Source organism: Leucopleurus acutus, assembly GCF_964270905.1.
Source record: "Leucopleurus acutus genome assembly, chromosome: 5".
Taxonomy (NCBI): Eukaryota; Metazoa; Chordata; class Mammalia; order Artiodactyla; family Delphinidae; genus Leucopleurus; species Leucopleurus acutus.
This window is the reverse complement of record NC_139147.1, coordinates 83,748,018-83,771,729: the sequence shown is the minus strand read 5'-3', so window position 1 is coordinate 83,771,729 and position 23,712 is coordinate 83,748,018. Positions and strand designations below refer to the sequence as shown.

The following is a 23,712-nucleotide window of genomic DNA, read 5'->3' as shown; positions in this document are numbered from 1 at the left end:
GGGAACCAGTATTTATTAAGAATGCACATATTATTTCATTTAACCTTCATAGGAACCATAGGATATAAGTTAATTATAGCCCTTTTAGAGATGGAGAAACTGAGTCTCTATGAGGTTTAAGTTATATTTGTCCACAGTATCAGAACTGAGAATCGAACCTGTGTCTTTTTGATTTTACAGTTCAAGGCTCCTGTGTGCCACCCAACTCCTAGATGCCATTCATGTAGATACGAAAGAAACTTAGAGGAGTTGGCAGTACTGTGTCCACTCTATCATGTTTATTCTCTCAAGAGCAGTGGCTCTTCTTCAGTTTCCTCTTTGAAATTTTATGTTCTAAGATGCTTTAATAACTGGAGGAAATTTGAAAAACAATAAGTAGAATTGAAAACTGTTTATCGCTCTTTGATCCTGTCAGTTTGTAATCTGAATTCCCATCTCAAGCTGTTCTGATCTTCTTGGTGTAATACTTGGCTATAGAATCCTTACTGGATAAGACCAGTGGTTTTTCTCAGCCAGATGTTCTGTGATAGAGAAAATTCCCAGGCTGCTTTCCACATACTCAGACATCAAGGATTTGATTATTTTGATAAAATTAAAAATGTTTCTGATTATAAATTCATATATGTTCATTTTTGAAAATTAAACTACAGAAAAATAAGAGAGAGTAGAAAAGTCATTCATAATGCCACCACCCAAAATCAGAACTCTTAGTGTTTGGATTTAGTTGTCTCCTTCTCGTGTACTTTTTGGAAAATACTGCATATGTTTTTCTTTTTTTAATTAAAATGAATTTAGGTCACACTAGTCATAGGATTTAGAAACCTACTATCATTTATGTAATATGCATGCTCATGTTTATGTAACAGATATTTAGTGTTTACTGTGTACCAAGCATTTTTCTAAAAACTGTACAAAACCATCATCTGAGATAGATACTATTATCATCCTTATATTATAGATGAGGAAATAGAGACAGAAGAGTTAAGTAATTACCCAAACTGACACATCTAGTACATGTAAGGGCCAAAGCTTAAACACTGGCTGTCTTATCTCCATAGTCAAACTTTAAATTAATCATTATGTTTATGTTACGTCTTATTGAAAAATTTGTAATAGTACAGAAGATTGAAAAGAAAGTAAATTCCGTTGACCCCTTCCCCCATTTCCATATCCCAGAGGTAACTGTTGTAGTAGTTTCTTGTGTATCCTTCCACATCCTATTTGCATATACAAAGCAGTTGTTTATGACTTAAAAACACACACACATATGTGGAATTACAGTGTACAAACTTTTTCTATAAACTAATGCAAAAATTATAGTAAAATTATTCTTTCATGCTCTGAGAGCAGCCACAAAGCCAGAGAATTTTGTAATTAAAAAAAAATTGAGTTAGTCCATCCATACCTTTTATGATTTTGTGGTTTCTGCCTACTGAAAATTGTCTAAATTGAAAATGAAACTTGATTATGATTTTTTCTAGGACACTTCTGGTATTACTGGCTCCCATAAAACAGAGCAGCGGAATACTGATCTTACAGGAGATGAGACTTCACGACTTTTTGTAAAGAAAACAATAGTAGTGGGCAATGTGTCCAAGTGAGTATTCAGTTGAATTGTCTCATTTTCAGTCATCCATTTTTGGTAATACTCTGGCATACTCTTATTATCACAGTATTACAGTAAGTATAGGCCTCAAGGATTCTTTTTCCCAAACTCTTAGTTGTTTTAAAAGTGAATGAAAGTCCAGAGACTTGAGACTGCTCCAGTGTGTCTGCTAATCTTTGATGTAGGATAAAATTGTGCTTGGTAAAAATTTTGTAGATGTGAACTTTTATGCAAATGGTGTGTTTTATTAAGCATGTAACTGTGGATAACTTTGGAGGAACTTTTGACTTCTTCTGATCTAGTTCTATCCTTAGGGGCCTTACCTATTCCTAAAAATGTTTATTTGGTTGCCCAAATTGAAATGTTTTAAATATATAACAAAAGGTTGTAGTGCAGGTCTTGAAGACAGAATTCCTTCAAGCTAAAGGGCTATCTCTTTAACAGTATGATTTCATGCTGTCTTGTGGTAACATCATCATTTTTGCCGAGTATCTAGGAATGGATAAAGACATCATAAATCTTCAAACAGCATAAGAATGTTATTTCTTCACAAAGCCTTATTTGCCCTTCTCCTCACTAGGCATATTTATTTCCTCTATGCTCTCTTGTCATTTTTATCATATTATATAGTTATTTCCTATTTTCATATATTTTTTCAAATCAGGCTGAATCTCTTTTGGGTAGGCAGTATATCTTGTTTGTTTTTGTATCTTGCAGTAGTTGGTGTTCAGTAAATATTTGACTGATGAATGAATCAGTATATTTATGAAAATTGTAATTAGATTCAATTACTGAAAATAAAGGATTCAGAATTACAGTAAATATCTGGGGAGGGGGAATCAGATCTCGGGGGAGTCTTCCAAGTCCCAGTTGATGGACCACTGATAACAAATAAGAAGTACATTAAAAATCTCAGGATAATAAAAACAAAGATTCTCAATGGTCTGTGTCGTAGTATTTAAACAGAAGCATGAAATATGACTAAGGCAATTAGGTTTGTTTCATGGATTATTTTATTTTATTTTATTTTATTTTATTTTATTTTTATTTTTATTTGTTTTGCGGTACGTGGGCCTCTCACTGTTGTGGCCTCTTCCGTTGCGGAGCATAGGCTCCGAACGCACAGGCTCAGCAGCCATGGCTCATGGGCCCAGCCTCTCCGTGGCATGTGGGATCTTCCCGGACTGGGGAACCCGTGTCCCCTGCATCGGCAGGTGGACTCTCAACCACTGCACCACCAGGGAAGCCCCTCATGGATTATTTTAGAATTAGCATGCATTCAGCTAAGGGGACTAATATGAAGTGTTGAGGTCTGAACTATAGTACAAGACAGGTCAGCCCAGAAAAGGCCAAAACTAGAAATTCATGAAGACTCACCAGGCCACCAGAAGATTGGGGAGAAACAGTTACTGACATTTTCAAACAATTATGTCTGATTTGTAGGTTTTGGGGTTTAAGACCAGCTAGAACTTAAAATACTGGTTAACCATGGATTTTAAGTAGAGAGGAATGATTGGCATGAGAATTATAAAGTCCTTGTTTGTTCTGGAAGAGGATAAAAATATCGATTTACTTTGGACTTTGTTAAGAATGCTCATTAGCATATCTAAGATAACAGTGAAAAGAACAGACATAGAGATTTAAACTTTAAAGGTAGTAAGGGGTTGGACTTCCCTGGTGGTTCAGTGGTTAAGAATCTGCCTGCTGATGCAGGGGACATGGGTTCGTGCCCCGGTCCAGGAGGATCCAACATGCCATAGAGCAGCTGGGCCCGTGAGCCATGGCCGCTGAGCCTGCGTGTCCAGAGCCTGTGCTCCGCAATGGGAGAGGCCACAACAGTGAGAGGCCCGCGTACTGCAAAAAAACAAAACAAAAAAAAAAGAATTCCCCTGCCAAATCAGGTGACAGGGGTTCGAGCCCTGGTCCGGGAAGATCCCACATACTGTGTGCCACAACTACAGAGCCTGTGCTCTAGAGTCCGTGAGCCGCCCACAAGCCACAACTACTGAAGCCTGCGTGCCTAGAGTGCATGCTCCGCAACAGGAGAAGCCACCACAATGAGAAGCCTGCGCACCGCAACGAAGAGAAGCTCCTGCTTGCTGCAGCTAGAGAAAGCCCGCGTGCAGCAATGAAGACCCAACGTAGCCAAAAAGAAAAATGTAGTAAGGTGTGAGGAGAATTGAATGAAGAAAAGGGGAAAACCCCCCTGATTCCAAAGGAAGGCAAGCAGGAGCAGGAGAAGGGATGTGGAAAAGAAGCAAAAAAGAAAAGGACAAATAGTATAAAATAATTTAGTAGCAATAAATCTAAATGTATCAACAATCATAAAAAATGCATATGGATTTAATTATCTAATGAAAAGAAATAGTTATACTGAGATAAAATAACATCTTTATGCTAATGCATTTGAAAATTTAGATGAAATAGAGAATTCCTAGAAAAACACAACTTAAAATGACTCAAAAAAGGAAAAACCTTGAATAGTTTTAGAACTACTAAGTAAGTTTAATTATTGATTTTTAAAACGTTTTCTTCATAAAACCAAATTAAACCATGAGGCTTAGATTGCTTTAAAGGCTGAGTGAACAGCTAATTCCAATTGTGTAGAAAATCTTATGGGGAAAAAGAGAACATTTGTCAGTTTACATTATGAAGATAGCATAAGTTTGTTAACAGAGCCAAACAGGGAGTTCATAAGAAAAGGAAAATTATAGGACATTGACACTCATAAATATAGAGGTGAAAGGGCTGAACAAAATCGTTAGCAAACTGAAGTCAGTAACTATAGAAATGATAGTACTTCATGACCAGGAAATGCAAGTTTGGATTAACATTAGAAATTAATAAATATGATAAAGGACATAAAACATGACCACCTCAAAAGATGCAGAAACATTTGACAAAATTCAAGTCTGTTTGTGGTGAATCCTCATGGCAGACTTGGAATTCAGTTAATCAGATAAAGATTATCTCAAAACACCTTCAACAAATATACTCAATGGTAAACAATTAAACACCTTCCCCTTTAGGTTCAGAACAAAACAAGAGATGCTCAGTATTACTACTCCTATTCACCACAGCACTTGGAGATACTAATAGAGTCATAATGCATTAGTAAATATGAGGATTAGAAAAGAAGAAACAAAGTGTCATTATTAATAGATGATATAATTGTCTACACAGAAAAATCTAAAACAATTTTTGATAGTTTTAGAGTTACTAAGAGAGCTTGGCAAGACTATTGAATTACAGTATCAATACACAGAAGTTGATTGTGTTTCTGTATGACAGACTTAGAAAACAGTTCTAAAAAGATGCATTTACGGGTTTCCCTGGTGGCGCAGTGGTTGAGAGTCCGCCTGCTGATGCAGAGGACACGGGTTCGTGCCCCGGTCCGGGAAGATCCCACATGCCGCGGAGTGGTTGGGCCCGTAAGCTATGGCCGCTGATCCTGCGCATCCGGAGCCTGTGCTCCGCAACGGGAGAAAAGATGCATTTACTATAGCAATAAAAAATACAACATAATAAATCAAACAAAAGATATGCTAGCCTTTCATGAAATTGAATAAAATTTTATTAAAACGCATGAAAGAACTAAGTAATTAGGAACTTCTCTGGTGGTCCAGTTGTTAAGACTCCATGTTCTCAATGCAGGGGGCACAGGTTCAATTCCTGGTCAGGGAACTAGGGTCCCACATGCCACAGGGTGTGATCAATAAATAAATAAATAGATCACTATACCATGTTCAGGACAGGAAGGCTCAATATTGTAAAAGATACCACTTCCCCCTAAGTTGATATGTAAATATTCTGATTAAAATCCCAGTAGCGTTCAGGAAATTCACAGGCTGGCTTTTATTTGTGAAAAACCAAAGGGTCAAGGTGGGACATGAATACTCCTAAAGAAAAACTAGGTTAGGCAACTTGGCCCACTGCATTGCTAAGGATAACCATAGACATAGATGAAAGTATAGAAGTCCATGACCATATTTTACAACAAAATGTAATAAGGGGGCCTTGTGAAATAAAGACAGCTTCAAAAGGGAGGGCTAAGGATTCTAGTTTTACCATGGTCAGGACTTCAGGGAATGGCTTGTTTTGGCTTTTAAAAGGCAAGAGACCAGTTGCATCCTTCTTGGCAGCAATGGGTAGGAAACAGAAGAGTTCAAAGTTCTAGCACTTTGAAACCTGAATGAAATCAACCCAAAGGCTAGAGGTTTCCTAACCCAGGAATAAAGTATGCCAGTTTATTTCTACCTAATGTACCCACTTAGCAGGAAAAGCAAGATTGATTTTTTTTAATTGCATGGTGATAATCAGAAAACAAAACAAACTTTAAGGGAATGCCCCTTAGGCCAAAAAAAAAAGTTTAAAAGAAAAGGGTTAACTGCAAAGATTCACTTTGGTTAGCTGATGTAGCTGTTAAATATTGAATGAATTTCGGGGGTTTTTTAAATTGAAAAGTTTCTCCCACCCTTATCCCCTGGCAACCATTTTTCTACTCTGCTTCTATGAGTTCGACTTTTTTTTAGATTCCACATCAAAGTGATACCAAGCAGTATTTGTCTTTGTCTGACTTATGTCACTTAGCATAATGCCTTCAAACTCCATCCATTTTGTCACAAATGGCAGGATTTACCTTTTATCTCAGAACTGAATATTCCCGTGTGTGTGTGTGTGTGTGTGTGTGTGTGTGTGTGTGTGTGTGTGTGTGTGTGTGTGTGTGTGTGTGTAGTGTGTGTGTATGTGGTCATATCTTTATCCATCCCTTTTAAAACATTTTTTTAAACTGAAGTATAATTGACCTAACAACATTATATTAGTTTTAGGTATGCAACATAGTGATTTGATATTTTTATACATTGTAAAATGATCACCACGATAAGTCTAGTTACCATCTGTCACCATAGCTATACATTATCTGTATATTACATGACTTATTTATTTTATAACTGGAAGTTTATGTCTCTTTATCTCCCTCATCTATTTCCTTCATCCACCAACCCCCTCCCCTCTGGCAAACAGCAGTTTATTCTCTGTATCTATCAATCTGTTTCTGTTTTGTTATGTTAGTTTTGTTTAGATTCCACATAGAAGTGAAATCATAGTGGTTTTTTTTTTAATTTTATGTATTTATTTATTTACTTATTTTTGGCTGTGTTGGGTCTTAGTTTCTGTGCATGGGCTTTCTCTAGTTACGGCGAGAGGGGGCCACTCTTCATCGCGGTGCACGGGCCTCTCACTGTCGCGGCCTCGCTTGTCGCGGAGCACAAGCTCCAGATGCGCAGGCTCAGTAGTTGTGGCTCACAGGCCTAGTTGCTCCGCGGCATGTGGGATCTTCCCAGACCAGAGCTCAAACCCGTGTCTGCTGCACTGGCAGGCAGATTCTCAACCACTGCACCACCAGGGAAGCCCATAGTGCTTGTTTTCTCTGACTTATTTCACTTAGCATAATACCCTCTAGGTCCATCCATATTCTCACAAATGGCGAGATTTCATTCTTTTTTATGGCTGAATAATATTCTATTGTATATATATATATATATACCGCATCTTGATTCCATTCATCTGTTGATGTATGCTTAGGTTGCTTTCATATCTTGGCTATTGTAAATAATGCTGCAGTGAACATAAGGGTATATTTATCTTTTTGAATTAGTGTTTTGAATATGGTTGGAATTTCCAGAAGTGGAACTGCTGGATCATGATAGCTATTCTGACAGTTGTAAGGTGATATCTTATTGTGGTTTTGATTTGAATTTCCCTGATGATTAGTGATATTGAGCATCATTTCATGTGTCTGTTGACCATCTCTATGTCTTCTTTGGAAAAATGTCTATTCAGGTCCTCTGCCCTTTTTTTTTTTTTTTTTTTTTTTTTTTGCGGTACGCGGGCCTTTCACTGTTGTGGCCTCTCCTGTTGCAGAGCACAGGCTCCAGACACACAGGCTCAGTGGCCATGGCTCACGGGCCTCGCCGCTCTGCGGCATGTGGGATCTTCCTGGACCAGGGCACGAACCTGTATCCCCTGCATTGGCAGGCGGACTCTCAACCACTGTGCCACCAGGGAAGCCCTCTCTGCCCATTTTTTAATCGGGTTGTTTGTTTTTTTGATGTTGAGTTCTGTGAGTTCTTGGTATATTTTGGATATTAACCCCTTATTACAGATATGTCATTTACAAATATCTTCTCCCATTTATTAGGCTGCTTATTTGTTTTGTTCATAGTTCCCATCAATGTGTAAAAGCTTTTTAGTTTAATGTGGTCCCATTTGTTTATTTTGGCTTTTGTTGCTCTTGCCTGAGAAGACATATTCAAAAAGATATTGCTAAGACTAATGTCAGAGAGCATACTGCCTATGTTTTCTTCTAGGATTTTTATGGTTTCAGGTCTTACATTTAAGTCTTTAATCCATTTTGAGTTTATTTTTGTATATGGTTTGAGAAAGTAGTCCAGTTTGATTCTTTTGCATGTTGCTGTCTGGTTTTCCCAACACCATTTATTGAAGATGCTATTTTTTACCCATTGTATATTCTTGCCTCCTTTGTTGTAAGTTAATGGACCAATAAGTGTGGGTTTGTTTCTGGGCTCTCTGTTCTGTTCCGTTAATCTATGTGTCTGTTTTTATGTCAGTACCATACTGTTTTGATAACTGTAGCTTTATAGTGTATATCCATTCATCTCTTGACAGACACTTGTTTCCTTGTCTTAGCTATTGTAAATAATGCTGCAGTGAACATGGGAGTACAGATATCTCTTTGATATCCTTTTTTATTGTCTTTGCCTATATACACAGAAATGGGGTAGTTTTAATTTTTTGTGGACCCTCCATACTGTTTTCCATAGTGGCTGCATTTACATTCCCACCAACAGTGCATAAGGGTTCCCTTTTCTCCATATTCTCACCAACACTTGTTATCTCTTATATTTTTGATGATAGCCATTCTAACAGATGTGAGATGATAACTCATTGTGGTTTTGATTTGCATTTGCCTGATGATTAGTGATGTTGATCACCTTTTCATGTACCTTTTGACCATTTGTACGTCTTCCTTGGAAAAATATTTACTTTCTCTGCCTATTACCAAGTCAGGTTTTTGTTTTGTTTTTTTGCTATTATGTGAGTTCCTCATATGTTTTGAATATTAACCCTTTATCAGGTTTATGATTTGCAAATATTTTTTCCCATTCCATACGTTGCCATTTCATTTTGTTGGTGGTTTCCTATCCTATGCAAAAGCTTTTTAGTTTGTTGTAGTTCCACTTGTTTATTCTTGCTTTTGTTGCCTCTGTTTTTGGTGTCAAATCCAAAAAATCATTGCCCAGACCAATATCAAAAAGCTTACCCCCTTATACTTTCTTATAGGAGTTTTATGGTTTCAGGTTTTAAATTTAACTTGTTAATCCATTTTGAGTTTATTTTTGTGTGTGGTGTGGATAGAGGTTCAGTTCCATTCTTTTGCACATGGCTTTACAGTTTTCCCAATACCATTTATTGAGGAAACTATCCTTCCCCCATTGTATATCTTATCTCCTTTGTCGGAAACTAATTGACCAGTAAGTGTGGGTTTATTTCTAGCCTCTCTATTCTGTTTCATTGATTTATGTGTTTTTATGCCAAAACAACACTTTTGATTACTGCAGCTTTGTAATATACTTTGAAATCAGGAAGTGTGATGATGCCTGCAGCTTTGTTCTTCTTTCTCAAGACCGCTCTGGGTATTCAGAATCTTCTCTGGTTCCATACAGATTTTAGGATTGTTTTTCTATTTCTGTGTAAAATGCCATTGGAATTTTATAGGGATTGTATTGAATCTAAATTGCTTTGGATAGTATGAACATCTTAACTATTAATTCTTCCAATACATGAGCACAGAATATATGTTTATTTGTGCCGTGTTCAGTTTCTTTCATCATTGTCTTATAGTTTTCAGTGTACAGGTCTTTTACCTCTTTGGTTAAATTTATTGCTAAGTATGTTGTTGTATTTGATGCTCTTGTAAATGAAATTATTGTCTCAATTTCTCTTTCTGATAGTTTGTTGTTAGTGTATAGAAACACAACTGATTTTTTATGTTGATTTTATATCCTGTAACTTTACTGAATTCATTTATTAGTTTTAACAGTTTTGTGGTGGAATCTTTAGGTTTTTCTATATGATATTATGTTGTGTGCAAATAGAGACCATTTTACTTCTTCCTTTCCAGTTTGGTTGCCTTTTATTTCTTTTTCTTGTCTAATTGCTCTGGCTGGGACTTACAGTACTGTGTAGAAAGACGTGGCAAGAGTGGACGTCCTTGTCTTGTTCCTGATCTTAGAGGAAAAGCTTCCAGCGTTCACCATTGAATACGATGTTAGCTGTAGGCTTGTCATATGTGACCTTTATTATGCTGAGTTATGCTTCCTCTATACCCAGTTTGTTGAGTTTTTATCATGAATGGGTATTGAATTTTGTCAAATGCTTTTTCTGCATCTATTGAGATGATCATATGATTTTTAGCCTTCATTTTATTAATGTGGTGTGTTGCATTGGTTGATTTGTGGATGTCAAACCATCATTGCATGCCTGGAATAAATCCCACTTGATCATGTTGTTGATACTTTTAACACATTATTGACCAGGGGATTTTTGCAGAAACTAACACCTGTGGCTGATGGTTTGTTATGTAAGTGAATATTGAAACACCTGCGTTTGAGTAAATATCAGCAACGTTTTTTGCACTTAATGTATTTATTTGAAACTTTGTACATGTCTTACTAAAGCATTCTGATATTTCGTTAGAGTGTGATAGGCAGTATAGCAGGCACCTCTGTGCAGGGGAACAGAACATCTATTACAAATATACCATGTTTCAATGCACTTTCCCCTGGAATAGCAGACTCTACACTTCCTGGTGGCATTTGTTTTTGGTCCTGCGGGTATTATTTCCTCTAGAATATATTCTTTTATTTTACCTGATAGTTGACAAGGTGGATCTTTGCGGCGCACTGTTCTAGAAACGCCACAAGAAGGACCAGGTGTGGGACTACCGCTGTATTACCAGAATGGTCAATTCCCCATTCTCTAGCTACTGCTAACAAAAATTGCTTGTAAGTCACTTTATTCTGTGCATTAAGGCTGCAATAAATTTTAAACACATTGAATAAAACTGCAATTACTCAAATATAAACCTACTTTCTTATACCATTTTCGAGTTCTCCGGAGGATATTGAAGTTTGCCAGATATTGATTGGATCGATCAACTCCCTTCATGTATTTATTATACTCTAATATACAGGTGGGCTTAGTTATCTGATGGCCAGTCCTCCATCTTCTTTTCCTGTAGTTGCTATGGAGGTGTCATGAATAGTTGTCACCATGAGGACTAGCGTCTTGTCTTTCCATAGAAGAAGAGTCACTTCTCCCTTCCATAAGAATGTCATTTCTCCCCTCTGTAGATTTTTAGATTTCTCCTTTAATTGGTTTGGTAGACCATGAGTCTCTCTTATAGTCCCACAAACTCTGGTTTTATTTTTCAACAATATTTCAGATGTGGACACACCGTTGTAATAATTGTCTTGGTAAATATGGTGCCATGAACCGAGATAAGGTTGTAGGACCAATAATATTGTTTCTTGCAGTTTCTTTCCTTCACCTGTGTAAATCTCAAATATCCGGTTTCACTTTCACTCACCATCCTGACCAAAATTCCATATTTTGTAAGTTTTCTGGGATCATAGGTTTTGTTTTCTTTTTTTTTTGGATTATAGGTTTTGAATCTGAGTTGTCCCCTCCACTTTATCATTGCCTCCTCAAGTGATAGCTCTTATTTGGGTATATAGATTGATTGAAATTTTGGTAGAAAATAATCCAAAAGAGGTTTTTGAAATTCTGTCTGTAGCAAGTGGAGTTTCTGAGTTATCGGTAAAGTGAATAAATACCATTATTTGTTCAAACCTTCTCGTCATAATCTTTGGAAAGATTGGTGTTTCGGGATCAGTCAACCAGTATTCTTTCCAGTGTGACTTTCTTAATTGTCCCATCAAAATTATTTTTATTTTATTTTATTTTTTTTTGCGGTATGCGAGCCTCTCACTGTTGGGGCCTCTCCCGTTGCGGAGCACAGGCTACGGACACACAGGCTTAGCGGCCATGACTCACAGGCCCAGCCGCTCCGTGGCATGTGGGATCTTCCCGGACCGGGGCATGAACCCGTGTCCCCTGCATCGGCAGGCGGACTCTCAACCACAGTGCCACCAGGGAAGCCCCCATCAAAATTATTAATCCAAGAAACTTCATGTCACTATTGGTTACATCAGTCCATTTTAAAGCCTTATCATACTTTTTATTTATTTATTTTGTGTACGTGGGCCCCTCACTGTTGTGGCCTCTCCTGTTGCGGAGCACAGGCTCCGGATGCGCAGGCTCAGCGGCCATGGCTCACGGGCCCAGCTGCTCCGCGGCATGTGGGATCCTCCTGGACCGGGGCACGAACCCATGTCCCCTGCATCGGCAGGTGAACTCTCAACCACTGCGCCACCAGGGAAGCCCCTTATCATACTTTTTATATGATTTTTCATTCTGTTGGTAATAGAGGTTTGTTTGAGAACCGACCAACTTGAAAAAGTCGTTACCAAAAATTAATTCTGTTATTTCACTAACACTTTGCGGGTTATTACATTCAGTAGTTACACCTGATAACACCTATAAAGTCTTCTAATTTTCGTGAAGTGTTGTCTTCAATCCACTCTTCCGTAGAAGCAAAGGAGCATTATCCAGCACCGTGAGTTTCATTTTCACTTTCCGTATCAGAATCAATCACTAAGGTTTTTTGTCTTTTTGTTGGTCTAATAATTCACATCGTCTGAATCAGAACTATATTCTGAAGAACTGTCATCTTCTGAGGCACTAGTGTATATGTTGCTGGGACAGTCAGAGAAAGTATCTATATAAAATTCACCGAAAAGTTCTTCTTCACTCAAAATTTGTGATGCGTCATTTTTGAAAATTTTATGGTAATAAACTTGCATTTATAATATACACAAGATTGGGACAAAAACCTAACAGAGCAAAATGTGAATGATAATGACAGTCATAAGTTGTATAATGAACCCTTGATCAATTTTAAGCTGTAACAACTTCACACTGTGATGTTAATTGTATCACACTCTATTGATACGTCTCCAGTCAATAACATTCGGGTAACAAAAGACGCATTATTACCTCTCAGGTCAGTAATGTGTCAATGTACTGTTGAATTCTGTTTACTAATGTTTTGTTGAAGAATTTTGCATCTACTTTTATCAGGGATACTGGTTTGTAATTTCCATGTAGTATCCTTATTTGGCTTTGATATCAGGGTAATTTTGGCTTTGTTAAATGAGTTTGTTGGGCTTCCCTGGTGGTGCAGCAGTTGAGAGTCCGCCTGCCGATGCAGGGGACACAGGTTCGTGCCCCGGTCTGGGAAGATCCCACGTGCTGCGGAGCGGCTAGGCCCGTGAGCCGTGGCCACTGAGCCTGCGCGTCCGGAGCCTCCGCAACGGGAGAGGCCCCAACAGTGAGAGGCCCGCCTACCACAAAAAAAAAAAAAAAAAAGTTTGTTGAGTGTTCCCTCCTCTTCTGTTTTTTGGAAGAGATTGAGGATTGGTACCAATTCTTTAAATGTTTGGTAGAATTTACCCTTTAAAGCCATCTGGTCCTGGAATGTACTTTTTTGGGAGGTTTTTACTAATCCAATCGGATTGGTACCAATTCTTTAAATGTTTGGTAGAATTCACCCTTTAAAGCCATCTGGTCCTGGAATGTACTTTTTTGGGAGGTTTTTACGAATTCAGTCTTCTTTTTAGTAATTGTTCTGTTCAGATTTTCTATTTCTTCACTATTCAGTCTGGGTGAGCTGTGTATTTTTAGGATTTATTCACTACTTCTAAGTTGTCTGGTTCGTTGGTGTTTAATTGTTCTCCGTCTCTTATGATCCTTTGTATTTGTGTAGTATGAGTTGTAACATCTCCACTTTCATTTATAATTTTATTTATTTATTCCCCCCCCCTTTTCTTGGTAAGTCTGGGTAAAGGTTTTTGTCTATTTTATCTTTTCAAAAAACCAGCTCTTAGTTTCTTTGATCTTTTCTACTGTGTTTTTGGTCTCAATTTATTTCCACTCTGATCTTGGTTATTTCCTTCCTTCTACTAACTTTGGGCTTAGTCTGTTTTTTTCTTTCTAGTTCCTTACAGTGTAAAGTTAGATTGTGTATATGAAGTCTTTCTTTTTTCTTAATGTAGGCATTTATCACGGTAAACTTCTTTCTTAGAACTGTTTTTGCTGCATCACTTAGGTTTTTGTGTGCTTTATTTCCATTTTCAGTTGTCTCAAGATGTTTTTTGATTTCTCTTTTGATTTTTTTTTAACCTATTTGTTGGTAAGTAGCATGTTGCTTAATCTTCACATATATGTAAATTTTCCTGTTTTCGTCTTGTAATTGATTTTTAATCTTGTTTTAAGTAGTAGGTAATTGGTTTGTTAGGAAAAAAGAATTCGAGTAGTTTTTTTTTTTTTTCTCTACTCTAGGTACATACCTCCTGATAAGAGAGAAGAAAACGACCAATCAACCCACAAGTGGATGGTATATGTCCGAGGGTCTCGTAGAGAACCCAGCATTAATCATTTTGTCAAGAAAGTTTGGTTCTTTCTTCATCCCAGCTATAAACCAAATGACCTTGTGGAAGTTAGGTGAGCACACTTGAGTTATTAAACCTGAGAAGTACAGATTTACTGAAGTGGAAGGAAAGTGATTTAACTTGAGAACACTCCCTTGAAATTCTTGTGTCATTAATAATTTACTCAGCTTCGGCTTTTAGTCACAGTATAGTTTTAGCTGTGGTTCCGTCTTGCAGATTTCTGTCTCACTGAACAGGTACCATCCCCTTCTGTCAGGTTGTTACCATATGAATTATATTAGCTGATTCTCCTCTCCTCTGGAAATAGCTTAACTTGTTTATATAGATACAACGTTACTGTTTTTTATGATTATCAGAATATAATAGAATTAAATAAAGTTTCTGAAATTACAGAAATATTTAATGTTTAAAGTTCTCCATGATCTCACCTTCTCAGAAGTAACCCTTAATGATATTTTTCCTGTATATATAAACCTAGTATAGTTGTTGAGGTTCTTTGTTGTCATTATTTCACAAAGATGGAATGATAATATATATATTGTTCTGAAATTTGTTTCATTTAGGTGTATTCTTTACATCTTTATGTGATGTTACATATCACATATATATTCATTATATGACTGTATTGTGGAAGTGGTTGTGGGTCTTCATCAGTGAAATCTCCTGTATCCTCAGCTTTCTTCAGAACATTCCGTCCACTCCTGACTCTTAAGTAAAACATGGCTATCTCCTGAGAACACCACTTCTCCCAAGAAAACTTTCAAGTGGCAGCTGTTTTTTTCTCTCACACAGCATGTACCATTGGGTCTAAAAATGGGGTGCATGTCTTTCTTGCTCATATTTGTGGCTTCTAGACCACCTTTTCCCTTTTTCTCTCTAAAAACCTCAGCTCCTTAGAAGCTTCGTAAGATCTGCTGCTCCTCCTTGTCGCAGGCATCTACTGATTTCCCAGTCAATCCTCTCTTTCAAAAACAGTTTTAGCACCTGGTGTACTGATTTTCTGTCTAGCAGTGCTCTTTTTTTTTTTTTAATATTTATTTTATTTATTTTTGGCTGCGTTGGGTCTTCGTTGCTGCTCACGGGCTTTCTCTAGTTGTGGTGAGTGGGGCTACTCTTCATTGCGGTGCGCAGGCTTCTCATTGCGCTGGCTTCTCTTGTTGTGGAGCACAGGCCCTAGACGCATGGGCTTCAGTAGTTGTGGCATGTGGTCTTCAGTAGTTGTGGCTCGTGGGCTGTAGAGCGCAGGCTCAGTAGTTGTGGCGCACGGGCTTAGCTGCTCCACAGCATGTGGGATCTTCCCGGACCAGGGCTTGATCCCGTGTCCCCTGCATTGACAGACGGATTCTTAAGCACTGCGCCACCAGGGAAGTCCCTCTAGCAGTACTCTTGCCCTCATTCTTAAGAGCTTTGACATGCAGATAGACAATTCGTCCAAAACCCTGGTCTCCCAGTTCATTGATAACCTCACTTTAATAATAAGGTTATGGTAGTGATATACCATAGAATCTAAGCTGAGTAAGGAGAGAAGGAGATTACATAAGAGCAGTGATGGGTAGTGCAAACTGGTGTGGGCAAGAAATGGAAATCTCTGTGGGGGTCAAAGGAATGGAGTCAGAAGATAGGAGTTGTTGGTCAGAAGGTCAAATACCTGGAAATGAGATTTTTTTGTAGCTAATACAGAACATTTATCTTCTTCATATGGCTAGTTATGCGTTTATCAGTTACCAGCTGATCTGTCCTTTAACACACACTAAATTCTGGCATAAACATGGATCTGATGCTAGATTCCATTAGTGATTTTGATTCCTGTACTAGTATTATACTATTTTTTTTTAATTAATTAATTAATTTATTTTTGGCTGTGTTGGGTCTTTGTTGCCATGTGCAGGCTTCTCTAGTTGTGGTGAGCTGGGACCACTCTTCATTGTGGTACGGTGTGTGGGCTTCTCATTGCGGTGGCTTCTCTTGTCGCGGAGCACGGGCTCTAGGCGTGGGGGCTCAGTAGTTGTGGCTCGTGGGCTCTAGAGCGCAGGCTAGTAGTTGTGATGCATGGGCTTAGTTGCTCTGCGGCATGTGGGATCTTCCCAGACCAGGGCTGAAACCTGTGTCCCCTGCATTGGCAGGCGGTTCTTAACCACTGCGCCAGCAGGGATGTCCCTATACTATTTTTTTTTTTTTTTTTGCTTTTATCTTTTATTTTTATTAATTGAGGTATAAGGGACATACAATAAACCGCACATATTTAAAGTATTTGATAAATTTCAACCATTAAAACTGTAACCTCAATCATGATAATGAACATACCCCTCACCTCCAAAAAGTTTCTCTACCACCCTCTTCACAACCCCATTCTTGAGCCAACCAGTGTATTGTTTTTTTATCACTATAGATTAGTATACATTTTCTAGAACTTATATTTGAAAAGTATGAAGTATATTTATTTTTGTTTGGCTTCTTTCACTCCACAGAATTATTTTTGAAATACATCCATGTTGTAACATATATCATTTCTTTTAATTTCTGAATAGTATTCTTTTTTTTTAATTTTTTTTTTTTTTTATTTTCCTAACCATCTCGCAAATGTTTTTTTTTTTTTAACATCTTTATTGGAGTATAATTGCTTTACAATGGTATGTTAGTTTCAGCTTCACAACAAAATGAATCAGTTATATATATACATATATTCCCATATCTCTTCCCGCTTGTGTCTCCCTCCCTCCCACCCTCCCTATCCCACCCTCCCACCCTCCCTATCCCACCCTACTATTTTAATTGTTTTGCTGTATAGTATATTCTGATGTCCGGTAGAGTATGTTCCCCTGATTATTATTATTTTACAGTTTTTGTCTTGGTCATTCTTGAGTATATATGTTGTTCCAGATTAGTTTAGAATCTCTGTCAAGTTATGGATTGAAATTGCATTGAATTAATAATGATTAATTTTCACACTTTTTATGATATTGAATCTTTTTGTCTTGTCTATCCTGGAGAATCAATCAGTGTAAACAAGATTTTTTTCTTTTAATGTTTATAAAACTTCCTGTATTTTCTTGACATTTTTCACTGGATAGAACCTCAGAAAAGTGTTGATAGTCTGTTTTTTTCTAATGGTAGAGTTTGATAGAGGAGCAATTACATTCTTAGGCTCTCAAACATTAGTATTGAGAAGGCCTTGTCTGTGATTTTGTTTCAGTCTATACCTGATTCATGAACTCTTTCAGAAATACCCGATACAGCTCATCTAGCCTCACCTGGAATTCCACTGGTGACCTAGACTTGTTTTCTTTGCTAGGAATACCATCTTCCTATTGTCTGTCTTCTTCACTTACACACACATGCACATATGCATATATACATGCACACACTGTCTTTCTTAAGGTCTGCTGTTTATGCTTCAAGACATAACTCAGGTTACTTTCTCAGTGAATCCTTCTTTGCTCTACTTTCTTACAGGGGTTAAAATACAGTAAATGATTGTTTACTTGAATTCTTGGGATAGTAACAATATTTTATAGTTTAAGATAGCTTACAGAGTAACAGTATTTTCTGAGTTTAGATATACTGACTCCAGATAAGTCCGGTATTTTAATACACATATTTTAGTGAGTTTGGTAAGAAATAGTAGATGAGTTTAAAAAGTACTTTGTAAAAATATAAATAATAAAAAGAATATATGGGGGCTTCCCTGGTGATGCAGTGGTTGAGAGTCTGCCTGCCGATGTAGGGGACACGGGTTTGTGCCCCGGTCTGGGAAGATCCCACATTGCCGTAGAGCGCTTGGGCCCGTGAGCCATGGCCGCTGAGCCTGCGCGTCTGGAGCCTGTGCTCTGCAATGAGAGAGGCCACAACAGTGAGAGGCCCGCGTACCAAAAAAAAAAAATATATATATATATATATATATATATATACATATATATATGTTTTAATGTCCAGACCAGCAAGAAATTCCTTTATATAGTTAAAAACAGCAACAAAAATACTGTTTTAGGAAAACATTTTATTTGATATAAAGCATGTGAATCAGTTAAAATGTATTAATCATATTTTGTATTGATGATAAACATCTGATTTATCAAAAATGGGATTAAAAACTCATTACATAAAACCCTAATACTTAATGATGCAAATCAATGCCTATTTTATTTCTCAGTTCCCACCCCAGGAATTGGAATTTGTGAAACACACTGAGTTCCTTTAAGTTTTAGACTATATCATGCAGTAATATATGAAGTTGTATTTATTAAGAAATCTTTACTAATCTGCAGGTAAAGGTGGCAAATCACACTTATCAGGTTGTATTGTAACGGTCTGAGGAAATCCAAGGAAAAGATCATACATATAGCTCCTCTTCAGATTTCTCTCTCATCTTATACATCTGTAGTATCTTCTGTTAATAGTAAATGAACTTTGTTTTCTGAAATTTATGAGGCTTCACATCATGGAAATAGCCTCTGACAATTATTTTCTGTCTAGTCCATGCCACTCTGACAGTATTGCATAACTGGCTGTGGTGGTATATCTGACCAGTTAGTTTTTCACAGCTTGTGAATTGTACCATTACTACATACCTTTCCCAAGAGCATACTTTCCCATACTTTATTAACTACTGGGTTATGATTTTTAAATAGTATTTTATAAGAGATCCTTGCTTGTGTGCTTCTGGTGTTTAAAACTCCTGAGAAATAATTTGTTAATGATCAACCACATCTCTGTGTTTTTATAGCAAGTAATGTATATAAGTTTATTATTACACTTATTAATTTACATGTATGTCTCCCTTAGTAGATTTAGAACTTCTTGATGTTTGGGACCTTTTCTTAATTCTTTCTCTCCTTGTGATCTAGCACAGTGTCCAGCATGTAGTAAATGTCATTTCTTGTTGAGTGAATTATTGAATTCATGATGTGGGCTATTCCATTTGTAGGTGGCTGTGTTTGTTTGGAAGTTTTTAATTATATTGAGCAGAGACCTAACTTCCTTTAACTTCTAAACAGTACACTTTCTGTCCATTTGTTTTGTAACACCACACAGAATCAGTGTAGTCCCTTTTCCATGTAGCTGTTGTTCAAATATTTTGAAAGCAACTGGTAGGTCTCTTCTATTCTCCTCCAAGCCAAATATCCACATTTCAGTTGTCATTCGTGTGACTTTGTTTTATGTTCCTCTGCCATCCAGGTTATATTCTCTGACACACTCTGGTTTGTCTGTATTCTTTTTATTTTGGCGGTACGCGGGCCTCTCACTGCTGTGGCCTCTCCCGTTGCGGAGCACAGGCTCCGGACACGCAGGCTCAGCGGCCATGGCTCACGGGCCTAGCCGCTCCGCGGCATGTGGGATCCTCCCGGACCGGGGCACGAACCCGTGTCCCCTGCATCAGCAGGCGGACTCTCAACCACTGCGCCACCAGGGAAGCCCTGTCTGTATTCTTAAAATATTCTTCTTAGAGCTGAACTTTAAATTTCAGGTAGGACAGAACATTAGCATGTGTCATAGATTTAATTGTAAATCTGTGTTCTTTACAAGGCTTTTAAGGTAGTTCTTGTGTCAGGTATCTAAAGTAACGTGATGAGTAGGCGAGATCTTTTCAGCTGCCTTGAAACTTGGGGATAATCTTTATCTCTGGACCAAAGCACGTGTATTTTCATCGTGCACTCTGAATCTCCTCGTCAGAGCACATTACCCGATGAAGAGCATAAGTAGATTCTGTTCCTGTAGACCATCTGTTTTCCATTTGGTTCAGTTATTCCTTAGCCAACTTCTTAAAAGCTGTGACTGTAAACTTTGCTTTTAGGTACAAGATAGTCACTAAGTGTATGCCAGGCTCAGGACTTGATACAGGGTTAGCAGAGATGAAGAACACTTGGTTACTGTGTCAGTAGAATATTCCTGCCCTTGGTGCATGAGAGACTAGAGTGTGCTCAGCCCCCAAGGGAATGTCCTAGTGAGCCTCTTCAAAACATTTGTATCATTAAAAAAAATAAGCATGGGCCCTGGAGTTTAAATCTCAGATCCACTACTTATTTGCTGCATGACCTTGGGCTAGTTATTTAGCCTCACTGTGTCTCAGAGGGGATATTTCATATTGTGATTTAAAAATTAGATAAGTTAATAGATATAAAGGGCTTAGAACAGTGGTAGGATCATAGTAGACAATATAAGTGTTTGCTTCTGCTGCTGTTATAAGGAACAGAATGTGTTTACCCTGAAAAGAAGAGAACTTAGTGGAATGTTTTAGTTTTTTGAAGGTCATGTGGAGGAGGAATTTGTGATTGTAGAAGGCATACTAGAAGTAACATGCAGGAGAAAGATGAAATATTTTCATAACAGAGCTCTTTAGAAATGTGATAGAGAGTGTCACTAAAGTAATGAATTCTGTGTCACTAGAAGTGATCCTAAAAGACTGGTTGCCCATTTGAATTATTTGGGCGAGGAATTGTGCTTCATTCTGTATTTTTAGGAAATTTTAAAGCCTAGTGTTTTAAAGCCTAGTATTCTGTGGGTTGTCTTCTTGGTTATTGATATATTTCACCCTCTATGAGGAATCTAGAAATATAGAAGTCTATTTAGGGGAAGCAGTCCCCTTTTTGTGTGAAATACATATGTCTTTTGAAGAATAACATTTCTGTAGCTGTCTTATCTGTTGGTAGGTCTTGGATTTCTTTTTTGTTTCCAAAAATATGGTTAGGGAGGAATTTCCTGTTAAAAAGCATTGTTCCTTTTTCCTGATTTGTCTGTCTTCTGTCTTCCCTGGCAGCAGTCCTTCCTGTCCATTCACTAGAGTTTAGCCTATGCACACAAATTGAGGAGCACAGCTGATTTACTATATCCTTTGTAAGAGAAATTCAGCATACAAACCATGAGATTGACGAATATTGCAAAGTGAATTTGGACCTTCCACTTAGCTTTACTGGAATTTAAATGACTAAACTTGTCATCAATAGAATTTCCCTTAATTATTCTTCTTAAGTCCACCATGTCTGTAGGCCCCACTGTATCTCTGGCTTTGGATTCCTTTTCAAGCTGCTGTCTCAAGTCAGCATTCTCATTTGACCCCAAGCCTGTCTTTAATGCTGTCTGAACCTATGCTGACATCGTGGCTACTTCTCTTACTAACTCAGCTGGTTCCTTCCATCCAGGGCACTGTGTTTCTTTGCTTTCTTTTCTCTAGTTTATAATACAGCTGTTGCTTCCTCTACTTTCCAGGCTTCTCTCACACTCAGGGATTTTTCCTGCTTTGGGCTCTCCTGGTAGCCTCTGGTTTTGTGCCTGATGATTCATATCTGTTCCTAGACTCCTGTCAGGTTGTGTTCTTGGACTCTGCCCTTACTGAATTCATGTCCCTCCTTAGTTTTCCAAAAGCACATCCCACTGAAAATTCCTTTCTCCCTGCAATCTTGGCATTCTCTCTCATTATAGGAATTCCAAGCCATTGATTCATAATGAACACTTTAATTTTAAAGCATTCTCTCTTTCCTCCATTAACTTAAACCATATTATTCTTGAGTACATGAAGGTCTCAATTAAATTTTTAAACTTTTTATTCTGGAAAATTCCAGACATATATTGGGTTGGCTAAAAAGGTCCTTTGGTTTTTAAGTAAAAATAAAAGACACATTTTTCATTTTCACCAAGAACTTTATTGAACAGTGGATTCACCGTTTTGTTCCACTACCTTCTGCCAGTTTTCAGGCAACTTCATAATTCCATCTTTCCAAAACTTTTTATCTTTTTGAGCAAAGAACTGTTCTAGGTGCCTTTTACAGTCTTACAGGGAATTGAAATTTTTTCCATTTAAGAGAATTCTGTAAAGACTGAAGTAAATGGAAATCCAAAGGTGCAATGTCTCGTGAATACAGCAGATGAATCAGAACTTCCCAGCCAAGCTGTAACAGTTTTTGCCTGGTCATCAAAGAAACATGCGGTCCTGTGGTATCCTGATGGAAGGTTATGCATTTTCTTTTGACTAATTCCGGACGCTTTTGGTCGAGTGCTGCTTTCAGTTGGTCTAATTGTGAGCAGTACTTGTTGGAAATAATCGTTTTGTTTTCCAGAAGGTGCTCATAATAGAGGACTCCCTTTTAGTCCAGCCATGTGCACAACATCACCTTCTTTGGATGAAGACCGGCCTTTGGTGTGGTTGGTGGTGGTTCATTTCACTTGCCCCACAGGCAAAACTTCCATTCCACATTACTGTACAGTATCCACTTTTCATCGTCCGTCACAATTTGTTTTAAAAACAGACTGTTTTCATTATGTTTCAGTAGAGAATCGCATGGGGAAATATATGGTCAAGGTTTTTTTGCTTATGTGGAACCCAAACATCAAAGCGATTAATATAACCTAGCTGGTGCAAATGATTTTCAATGCTTGATTTGGATATTTTGAGTATGTTGGCTATCTCCCACGTGGTATAACATTGGTTGTTCTCAATTAATGTCTCGATTTGATTCCTATCAACTTCAACTGGTCTACGTAACTGTGGAGCATCGTCCAGCGAGAAATCTCCAGCGTAAAACTTCTGCAAACCACTTTTGACACATTTTGGTCAGTCATAGCACCTTCTCCATACACTGCACAAATCTTTTTTTGCATTTCAGTTGCATTTTTATCTTTCTTGAAATAGTAAAGCATAAAATGCCAAAAATGTTGCTTTTTTCTTCCATCTTCAATATTAAAATGGCTACACAAAAATTCACCAATTTTGATAAGTTCTTTTTTAAACGCACGCTGATATGACAGCTGTCATCATACAGTCTAACAAAATTGTTTCAAATGAAGTTAAAGACAACTAAGTGCTACTAGGAGCCATCTTACTGAAAAAAATGAACGTACCTTTTGGCCCACCCAGTACAAAGTAGAGTATATTGAATCCTCACGTACCCAACACCAATTATCAACAGCATGCCAGTCTTTTTCTCATCAATCTTCCTTTTTATTCTCTTCACAAATTACATTTTGACTGCTGAAAATTCTCTAGTCCAATTAGCATTCACACACATTCCTCTCTATTCACTAAAATTATATAAAGTCATATATAATTTAAGTCTTCTTAGTAGATAGTTTCAAATAAATTGTCACTTTCAGATTGAGCATTCATGATTTATTTTGTTTTTGCCAGAGTGGAGGAATAAATGATTGTCTTGGGGTAGGGAACATACCTCCCAGCCTATGTCTATCGAGTAGCAATCAAGGATTCTGGCTTTAATACTGCGAGATCCATCAAATCACCTTAGTTCCCTGTCTGTGAAAATAATGACATTGGATTGTATGGTATAAGTGTCTTAGCTCTAAGTATTCAGTAGTTGAAAGCTTAATGTAGGTTTGAGTTGAATTTTTTATGATTTAGCATTTTAGCAAAATTCAGTGTATTGATTTAGCATCAAGTGAGGAAATCTAAATAATTATTAGAAACATGTGAAGTTCTGACTTCGCCATTATGGGAAAACTATT

The 23,712-nt window shown here is 37.5% G+C and overlaps 1 protein-coding gene across 1 annotated transcript in view; it reads left to right on the top strand.

Annotated features, from left to right (window-relative positions):
• Positions 1-23,712, top strand: part of YEATS2 (YEATS domain containing 2) — a 109,248-nt gene that overhangs the window by 35,441 nt on the left and 50,095 nt on the right. Inside the window, exons 7-8 of the mRNA XM_082840147.1 lie at positions 1,482-1,597; positions 14,153-14,314. Of these exons, the coding sequence (XP_082696273.1) occupies positions 1,482-1,597; positions 14,153-14,314 (278 nt within the window). The remainder of the gene's footprint in view (positions 1-1,481; positions 1,598-14,152; positions 14,315-23,712) is intronic.